This window comes from Danio aesculapii, chromosome 20 (genome assembly GCF_903798145.1).
Source record: "Danio aesculapii chromosome 20, fDanAes4.1, whole genome shotgun sequence".
NCBI classification, from domain to species: domain Eukaryota; kingdom Metazoa; phylum Chordata; class Actinopteri; order Cypriniformes; family Danionidae; genus Danio; species Danio aesculapii.
In genome coordinates, this window is record NC_079454.1 from 2,774,339 (window position 1) to 2,785,497 (window position 11,159).

General features: G+C 41.0%; 1 protein-coding gene across 1 annotated transcript in view; it reads right to left on the reverse strand.

The window, feature by feature from the left end:
* The window catches only part of lama2 (laminin, alpha 2), a 326,666-nt gene that overhangs the window by 28,068 nt on the left and 287,439 nt on the right, over window positions 1-11,159 (reverse strand). The window contains 5 exon segments of the mRNA XM_056480993.1: window positions 4,801-5,013; window positions 6,672-6,792; window positions 7,609-7,747; window positions 8,897-9,041; window positions 10,332-10,494. Coding sequence (XP_056336968.1) covers window positions 4,801-5,013; window positions 6,672-6,792; window positions 7,609-7,747; window positions 8,897-9,041; window positions 10,332-10,494 — 781 coding nt within the window.

An 11,159-nucleotide genomic window follows, 5' to 3' on the forward strand; every position in this document is an offset into this window, starting at 1 on the left:
TTTTCATGTTCATCAAACCACTTTGTCACCAGTCTTGCTGTGTGTACTGGTGCATTATAATCCTGATACACAGCACCGCCTTCAGGATGCTCCTTTGAACTTTGATATGCCACCCATAGTGTTGTGTGCATTGCAATATTTTAGGTTAAACTGTGGGATTACTCTGATAGATAAACCATCACACTCTGCTCTCACTACTGGAATGAAGATCAATGAAGATTGACCACCATTTAGCAATGACACCTACAACACTAAATTGGCCAGTGTTTCAGTTTCATCATCCAACCCCTGAAGATGGATGGATGGATGGATGGGTAGGTTGGTAGATAGACAGACAGACAGACAGACAGATAGACAAAATGTTTAAAATGTTTCTATAGCTTTATAAAAACAATAATATAATGAAAAAAATATCCTTTATGCATTTGTTTTGTCCTAAAATGTTGACTGTTAAATATACAATTAATTAATTATTTATTTTTATTAATTTACATATTTTACCACTACTACTCTCCCATTTGTTTTATATAATGTTAACATCCCAAATGTTTGGCTAATATACATATATATATGTAACATATGTCATGCCAGTAAAGCAAGTTTGAATTGAATAGCGAGAGAGAAAGAGAGAGTGAGAGATGATGATGATGATGATAAAGACATTACTGACAAAGATGCAGAAAGTCATATTTTAATTAAAATGATCACCGCGCCGCTGGCCTTTAGTCCACCTGGTAACAAAAAAGAGATCAAGTTTTGTTTGCTGAAGGGCAGAGGCAATTACCATCCTGCCCGGATAATAAATCTCCTTTATGGGCTGCGAGACCCCTGCAACCCTGCAGATTCATTATGATCTGGCACTGAAGGCCACGGCTCCACCATTACCCATAATCCCCTTCCTAAAAGCTCCGACCGGCCGGGGAAACGGAGAGATAAACGTCTACTGACTGCTGAATGTGTTTGCACTCAGGTTTTAGATTCATGCTGTCATCATACTTTATGAAGTCATTAAAATATGGCATAAAAATATGATCTTTTTTGTGAAATAGCCTATGATTGTGTGGGAGAGTAACAGTTTTGTTGTTTTGCAGTGAAAATGTAATGCTTGAAAGCTTAAAAGACATATCTGAAGCCATTTCACATTTGCAAACACACCTCACAGTAAATAAATATCTGTAAATTAGCAGTTTTCCATATTTCGTGATTCATGTTTTAATTTTTCCTCATTTATTTCTGCTTTTGAGTTGCATTATGGGAGCTTGGTGTTATTTCCAACAACTTTCAACCTTGAAAAGTTAGAAAAAGTGACTTTTATGATCATTTTTAATTCAATTTATTTTTTATAAAAGTTTTAATCAATTTAATTTACATCGTCTGGTTTGGTGTTGTGTATTACCAAACTGCAGCACATTTTCTGTTATTTCTCTGGATATTATTTCTTATACATTATATTATTACTGAAATGTCAGTAAAAGTCACTCTGTTAACTGTAGAGTTGTTTTTTAACGTCATAAGTCAACAGAGCAGAGATCAACATCCTATAATGCAATTTACAATTGTAAATTAACCCAAAACACTTGTGAATCACAAAATATGGAAAGCAATTTAGGATGCACTTACCCTAACTTAAATAGAGTTAGAATAACTAATTATTAATTACATTATTAAAATTGTATTTAAATTACTTCTATAGTTACTAAAAACTGAATGGCTTACTATTCATTCATTCATTTTCTTTTCGGCTTAGTCCCTTTATTAATCTGGGGTCGCCACAGTGGAATAAACCGCCAACTTATCCAGCATATGTTTTACGCAACGAATGCCCTTCCAGCCGCAACCCATCACTGGGAAACCCATAAGCGAGCACACAGTGCACAACGGAAAAAACGCGAGGCGCAGCAGGGCACATATGCATCGCGCAAAACACTTGCGTCTGTTGGTAAACCATTCAAAAGATGCGCCTCTCGATGCAAAAAGCGCATTCGTTGTGATCGGCCCCTTACTGTATGTTTCCAGCAAATAAGTAATATTATTACAGTAACTAGTTACTTTGTAACTAATTACACCAAACTCTGCATAAATCAGTGATTTTAATATCAAAAAATACTAGTAATCTCAAGTTTACAATAAAATTTTATCATTGGAATAAATCTGAAATTCTGGTTGGAAACACTGATTTTATTTAGTATTTTAGTGTTCAGAAAAAACATGAACTGAACTGATTAGAGCTGAATCAACACCATCATCTTCTGTAGATTGAATCGTTTTCACACTGATGGATTGTTTGTTTAAAGGGACCTTTTATGCAAGAATCGCTTTTATAAGGGGTTTAAGCACAGATGCTCTTCAGCAGTGTGTGAACATATCCAGCCTCTAATGGTAAACATGTATTAATTTTATTATTTATAATCAGACTTGATAAAAACAGTCTGCAGAAACACTTTGATTGACATTCTCCCTTTGTACGTGTCATCAGAGGGAGAAAGCCCCGCCCACTGGTGATAATCTCTCCCTCATTAGCATATGACATTAGTCTTGTTTTTGAATCTGTCACTATGCTGACACACAGGCGTCTGTAGCTCCGCCCACTTCTGAAAAGAGCTCAATCTCATTTGAATTTAAAGCGACAGTCACCAAAACGCCACAATTAGGATCAAAGCCTAAAAGGGTCAGTTTCAGAGAGTTAGAAAACATTATTGGTGTGGTGTTTCGAGCTGAAACTTCACACACACACTCTGGGGACACCAGAGACTTAATTTACATCTTGTGAAAAGGGGCATAATAGGTGCCCTTTAAAGACACTGATGGCATTGGCATTATAAGATGATGAGAACACAGTTTTACCTGACTTGAGCCAATAATGACTACCTATGTGGTGATAATGCAATATTGACACATGCTTTAAAAGTCTGTATTGTATAAAGCACTAGACAAACAAACTGCACTGTTTTGTATTTCTTTCATTTAATTAGGAATTAGCTGTGATTAGTCTTGTGGTTGAATTATGGTCTTTTTCCCAACGTATTGAATTCAGCAGTGACCTGCAGGCTCTGATAGTGTTTGCTGTCTGAACCGCTCAAGCCAGTCCTTTCCTAATTGAATTATGCAAATCTGCTAAGACCCAAAACAACAAGACTCAAAACACAGCAGCGCAGGGTAGCTAATTCCCTCATATATCTGAGTGTACTGTCCCAATTCGTCTACTTATACCGTCGTTGTTTTTGTGAAGAAATAATATACACTTTTGAGTGTGTAGCAGAAGAGTGTTCAAGCCATACCTGCCAACATTCGTCTCAGAAAATCCGGGAGACCAGGGGGAGGGATTGTTCGGGGGTGAGGTCTCTAAATAACACTGTTGAGAACCGGGATAGGAAAGTAACTGTGGTGTTAGTAACTGTATTATGTCTCGGCTTTTGGGCGGCCGCTGCGATTGGATACTGTACCAAAGTCGGCGACCTGGGGGTGTTACAGACTGTACCAAAAAAAAGGAGGGGGGTTAAATTACTGGAGTTTTCCGGGAGAAATAACAAAACGGGAGGGTTGCGGAAGATTGGTCAGACTCCTGGGAAAAGTGTTGGCAGGTATGGTTCAAGCTTTGGGACAAACTACTTCCTCATTAATGGACTGTTGGGTTGCTTAGATACGAGTCCTGTCAATCATCTCGACACATCACCCACACTTCTGTCATAATCAATTTCCAACAGTATTGTAGATTCAGCAGCCGCTGCAGTAGGTTAATCTGCCATTCACGAGTCTTTCATGCAGAGAAATCTCCACAGGTGGTTGCAGAATTCAGAAGTTAATGACCAAACACGTCTTTATAGAAGCTCACATTGTGGTCGCTGATTAAATATAACATGGAAAAGGTGATTTATATATTTTCCAGTAGGCTAGATATTAATTAATAGTCATCTTTACCGAAGCCTCTCTACTTGACGGTTGGGTTCATGAGTCCTCCATTTTTGTAGTTTGTTTACAATTTTTACACATGTTTGTAGTTCTAATCAAATTTACGTCCAAAGCACAATGTATTGTGGGTAATATTAGCCGTTAGTGTATGGAAGGTTCTACACTTTGAAACAGTCGACCATCTTGGCACTCTTTTCAACATGCTACAGTTTAGGACACACTAATTATATTGTTGAATATTATTTAGGACAGGTAGTGTGCAAATTGGGATGCAGAATTTGTTTGTGAAATGAATGTATTGTTGAAGTCAGAATTATTAGTCCCCTGAATTATTAGCCCCCTGTTTATTTTTTCCCCCAATTTCTGTTTAACGAAGAGCAGATTTCTTCAAACACATTTCTAATCATAATAGCTTAAATAACTCATTTCTAATAACTGATTTATTTTATCTTTGCCATGATGACAGTAAATAATATTAGACTAGATATTCTTCAAGACACTTCTATACAGCTTAAAGTGACATTTAAAGGCTTAACTAGGTTAATTAGGTTAACTAGGCAGGTTAGGGTAATTAGGCAAGTTATTGTATAACGATGGTTTGTTCTGTAGACTATCGAAAAAAGAGCTTAAAAGGGCTAATAATATTGACCTTAATTTTTTTTTTTATTAAAAAACTGCTTTTAATGTAGCCAAAATAAAACAAATGAGACTTTCTCCAGAAGAAAAAATATTATCAGACATACTGTGAAAATTTCCTGAATCTGTTAAACATCATTTGGGAAATATTTAAAAAAGAAAAAAAAATGAAAGGGGGGAGGCAAATAATTCTGACTTCAACGGTATGTTTGTGTCTGTGTGAATGCTTTTTCATGTGTATGTGTGTGAGAGCACCTCTCCGGTCTGTCTGCGAGAGCGGTGTGGAATGTGCACTGGCGTGAGTCCCTGCGTCAGCTCCGTCATGGAGGTCAGTCCTCCTCTGCCGAACAGTATCAGCCCGTCTTCACTCCTGGTGCTGAAGGAGAGCGAGATCTCCGAGCCCACGGTAAATGACACCGGATTCAGCTCCATGAACCCGGCCCGCGGGAAACTCACTGTGTGCAGATTCTGACATAAACACACCAGAAGAAGAAGAGAAACACAAAACACAAACAAGTCTGATCAGTGTGGAGGCTGCAGAATTTGATTGATGCGTTCAGTAATACACACATTTATCACTTTATTTAACTGTTTATAGAACCTTGCCTAAACGACTGATAGCCCTGCCCTAAAGAACTGATAGCTCCGCTCTAAAGGAATGATAGCTCCTCCCTAAATGGCTGATAGCCCAGCCCCAAATGATGGATAGCCCCACCCTAAAGCACTGAAAGCTCTGCCCTAAAGCACTGAAAGCTCCGCCCTAAAGGACTGAAAGCTCCACCCTAAAGGACTAAAAGCTCTGCCCTAAATGATTGATAGCCCTGCCTTAAATGACTGATAGCCCGCTCTAAAAGTACTGATAGCTCCACCCTAAATGACTGATAGCCCCGCCCCAAATAGCAAATATTCCTGCCCTAAAGCACTGAAAACTCCGCCCTAAAGCACTGACAGCTCCACCTCAAATGACTAAAAGCCCCGCCTTGAATCACTGAAAGCTCCACTCTAAAGCACTAAGAGCCATGTCCTAAAGGACTGATAGCTCCGCCCTAAATGATTGATAGCCCTGCCATAAATGATTGATAGCCCCACCCCAAATACCAAATGGCCCTGCCCTAAAGCTCTGAAAACTCTGACTAAAGCACTGACAGCTCCACCCCAAATGACTGATAGCCCCACCCTAAAGAACTGATAGCTCTGCCTTAAATTATTGATACCCCCGCCCTAAAGCACTGAAAGCTCCACCCTAAAGCACTTATGGCCTTGTCCTAAAGGACTAATAGCTCCGCCCTAATGATTAATAGCCCTGCCATAAATGACTGAAAACTCCAACTTAATGGACTGAAGGCACTGCTGTAAAAGACGGATAGTTCCACCCTAAAGGACTGACAGCTCCACCCTAAAGGACTGATAGCTCTGCCCTAATAGGACTGATAGCCCCGCCCTAAAGAACTGAAAACTCCGCCTTAATGGACCGAAAGCACTACCGTAAAGGACTTATAGCCCTGGCCTAAAGGACTGATAGCTCCACCCTAAAGGACTGATAGCTCCACCCTAAAGGACTAATAGCTCCACCCTAAAGGACTGATAGCTCTGCCCTTAATAGGACTGATAGCTACACCCTAAATGACTGATAGCCCCACCCCAAATGACTGATAGCCCCGCCTTAAAGAACTGAAAGCTCCGCCCTAATGGACTGAAAGCACCACCGTAAAGGACTTATAGCCCCGCCCTAAAGGACTGATAGCTCTGCCCTAAATGGCTGATAGCCCCGCCCCAAATACATAAAAGCCCCGCCCTAAAGCACTGACAGCTCCTCCCCAAATTACTGATAGCCTCCCCCCCCTCCCCCCCCCCCCACCACCCCCCACCCCCCACCCAAGTGCTGAAAGCTCTACCCTAAAGCACTGAAAGCTCCGCCTTAATGGACTGATAGTTCTGCCCTAAATGATTGAGAGCTACACCCTAAAGGGCTGACAGCCCCGCCCCAATTGACGAATAGCTCCGCCCTAAAGAACAGAAAGTTCCGCGCTAAAGGACTGATAGCCCCGCCCTAAAGGACTGATGGCTCTGCCCTATGTTGTCTTCAGTGAGGGAGATAATAATAATAATCAGTTGTCTAACTGTACCTCAATGGAGCAGCCTTTGGTCAGTCCTGTGTAATCTGGACTGCTCAGCAGATTATATGGCGTTCGGGAGACTTCGATATCCTTCATACAGCCAGAAAACCTCTTCAAAACCACCTCTGACCTGAAGAAACACACACACACACAAAAGAAAAAAAATCATCCAACCAACAGGCATAAGATCACACTGGAGAAATACATCTCCACAACCTTCGTCTATACAGCAGGTGAAATAAGTATTGAACACATCCTCCTTTTTCTCAGAAAACATATTTCTTTGTTGTTTTCTTTCTGGGAAAACAACTTCCTAGGTTCTGCAGGTTGCAATGTCCTGAATTTTCATCTTAAGCCAATTGTTTTGGTTCAATTTAGAATTTCCTCAACCAACGCAGAGCCCGGGGGACCAGAGTGAGTGCTCCGACTTGGCCCCTCCTGGTCCCGAAAACATATTTCTAAAAGTGCTGTAGACTTGAAATTTTCATCAGCTGTCAGAAACTACTAAATTTATCCATACATACAAAGAAAACAAATCTGATTAGAAATTAAGTTGTGTGTAAAAAGCGTAAATGACACAGGGAAAGGGTTTTGAACACATGAAGAAAGCAAGGTGTAAAAAGGCATGGAAAGCCCAGTCAGCAGCTGAAATCTCTCAGTATCCATCACGCAAGTATAGATTATCTGCTTCAGCAATACCTACATTACCAGATGATGAAGATGAAGACCAGGGTGGACATTTCAGCAACACAATGATCACAAACACAGACAAGACAACTCTCAGCTGTTTTCAGAAAAGAAAATAAAGCTGCTAGAATGGCTCAGCCAATCACCTGAGCTGAATCCATTGAAAATATGACTAAAGATCAGAAGTAAGATGCTGCTTAGTTACTGTAGATCCTACAGGAAATGGTTAACGGTGTATTTTACATGCACCTCTCCACACCTGTAGTTTCCAGCTTTGGGCAATCCTCCGAAAAACATGCGCTCGTTGTCCCGCAGGTTGAGGCCTGTAGCGCCTCCTGGAGACGCCATCAGCAGCCGCTCGTCCTCATTCGTGTCCATGTTGACGATGGTGATGGTGGCTGATCACACGGGAAAGAGGAAGAGGAATTACAGATGCTTTTAAGACATTCACACACTGATTCTGACCTGGAGTCAGTTCTGTGAGCACTGCAACACATTAGTCAGGTTTCTAGTCCAAATATGTACAAGTGTGTGTGTGTTTAAATAAAGAAACATTTTCTAGAAGAGTTTTTCCTTAAAAACAAGCCAAGCTACTTAAAGCCAATCACTAATGACCTAAAACTTACTAGTCACACCCTAACAACCACCTACAACACCCTAGCAACTGTCCCAGAGGCTTTTACTAGCTGTTCCAACACGTTAAAAGTTCTAACATGCTACTGGCATGATAATCTTGCTAGAAATATGATAGCAACATGCTAGTCACATGTTAATTCATGCTAACAACATGCTAATTCATGCTAGAAAAATGCTGATTAATGCTAAAACCATGCTAGTTACATGCGAATTCATGATAACAACATGCTAATTCATGCTAGAAACATGCTAACAACATGCTAATTTATGCTAAAACATGGTGATTCATGCTAGATACATGCTAATTCATGCTAGAAACATGTTAACAACATGCTAAATCATGTTAGAAACATGTTAACAACAGGCTAATTCATGCTAGAAACATGTTAACAACATGTGAATTAATGTTAAAACATGGTAGCTAACAACATGTTTATTCATGCTAAAAACATGTTAACAAAATGCAAATTCATGTTGGATTCAAGCTAACAACATGCTAATTCTTTTTAACAGCATGTTAATTCATTTTAGAAACATGCTAATAATATGCTAATTTATATTAGAAACATGCTAGCAAAATGCTAATTCATGCTAAAAACATGCTAACAACTTGTTAATTCATGCTAGAAACATGATAACAACATGTTATTCAATTTTAGAAACATGCTAATAATATGCTAATTTATGTTAGAAACATGCTAGCAAAATGCTAATTCATGCTAGAAACATGCTAACAACTTGTTAATTCATGTTAGAAACATGATAACAACATGTTAATCAATTTTAGAAACATACTAATTCAAACTGGAAACATACTAACACCAAGTATCTCCTTATAGTTAAAACACACACTTGGTGTGTATCGTCATGCGGGAAGGTAAGTAAAGAAAAATAGGTGTTTTGTTGTGTACCTTCTTTCTTCATGCGGGACATGGTGAAGGACTTCCACTTGCCATCATTATAGCGTTTATCACTGATGATGGAGCCGGTGCCAGAGCCCAGATCATAACTCACTTTCAGCCTGCCGTCGCTCAGTTCAGCACTCATGAAGTCTTTCTGCTCACACACGCACAAGCACAGACACACACTTTAAACGTTGACAAATCTTCTGACCAATCAAATGCTCTCTAGTGTCTGACATGCCCCACCCCCTTCTTCTCATTGGCTTTTCATTTGATGCACTTGAGCTCAACCAATGTCAACTGGCAGAGCTGTGAGAAAAACTAATTTGGCTGTTTATTAAAAATGGGAGGAGCTACTCTATGCACTATTCTTTATGTTTCAGTTGAGATTACATGCAATACAAAAATGCACATTTCATGAAAGCTTTAATAAAACAGCCAATAAATTATTATTTCAGATCAATGTTTTGTGTGTAATATTATATTTGTGGCTAGCAGTAATAAGCAGGATAATGTACATCCAGCTGATGGTAAATCATTGGCTGGTGTTTCATCAAATCTATGAGTGTTTGTGTCTCAGTGGCGTAGCGGACAGGCCCGTGTGATTAGGGGGCCCCGTGTGTTCCCCCCGCACCTCACGTTTTGGTTTTACAAGTACTTCCACCTCCACTCTCCAGTTCGCGATCGCCATCATGCCCCCACTTTTCTGTTTTACGAGCACCCCCCCCCCCTTTTTTTTTCATTCGCGATCGCCCCGTCATCCTCCCACTTTTCATTTTTATGAGTACTTCTACCCTCCCCTGTCTTCAGTTTGCGATCGCCGTCAACCCCCCCTCAACTTTTCTGTGCTATGAGCACTCTCCCCATCTCCCCGGCCTTCAGTTCGCCATCAAACCCCCCACTTTTCAGTTTTACGAGTATTTCCATCCCCCCTTGGCAGTTCACGATCACAGTCAACCCCCCTCTACTTTTCGGTTATACGAGCACCCCCCCGGTCTTCAGTTCACAATCGCCGTCAACCCCCCCTCCACTTTTTAGTTTTACAAGTACTGACATCCCCCCACCCTCTGCAGTTTGCGATCGCCGTCAACCCCCCTCCACTTTTCGGTTCTACGAGCACCCCCCACCACCCCCCACCCGGTCTTAAGTTCACAATCGCCGTCAACCCCTCCACTCCACTTTTCAGTTTTACTAGTACTTCCAACCACCCTTCTCTGCCATTCAGTTCACGATCACCGTCAAATACCTGCCCCCCACGGTCTTCAGTTTGCTATCGCCGTCAACCACCCCCCACCCCCCTGGTCTTCAGGTCACGATCGCCCCACACTTTTCGGTCGTAAAGCACTCTCCTCCACCCCAGTCTTTACCTTGCTATACATTTGCAGGAAGGTTACATTTTGTGCTACGCCACTGGTGTGTGTGTGTGGTGTAAGTGTGCTGTTACCATGTCTTTGGTGGCGAAGTACATCATGACGGAGTGTGTGGAGAAGGTGCGAAACTTGAACATGACAGTGGAGACGTTTGGGTTCCACCTGGTGGGGCGACTGACGGATGCATAACCGTCTCCATCAAACTGAACCGTTCCTTCAGTGTCTGCAGGCTGAGGACTAACACACACACATGTACCGAAGCTTAATTTCCCATCTTAGTGAGGACATGGCACAGATTTCCATTTTATAACAAGCTAATGGCATTTCTTATGTCCTAAACAAACATTGTCATCTATTAGATACTAACAAATACACTCTTAACTAGGGAGGACCAGCAAAATGTCAACACTACTGGGCTCATTTGATATTTCACTATACTGTATGATATATATTATACTGCATATGCCTCTCATTACACATACACATGTGCACACACATGCTCATGCACACAGACACACACAACACACACACACACACACACACACACACACACACACGCACACACACACGCACACACACACACAACCACACGCATGCACAAATGCACATAGACACTAAAAAAACACACATACACACACAGAAACACACATGTACACGTACACACACAAACGCACACAGACAAACAAACAAAGAAACACAAACATATGCACAAATACACATGTGCACAAATGCACAGACGCAAACATACAGGCACACACACACACACACACACATGCACACACACACCTATCCACTGAGTGGTGCGGTATGGTTCACTACGCTTTTATGGCTGTTTCTACTCTCAAAGGGTACCTAAAAGCGAACTGTACTGTACCACTTTTTGGGTACCCTTTCAGAAGGGT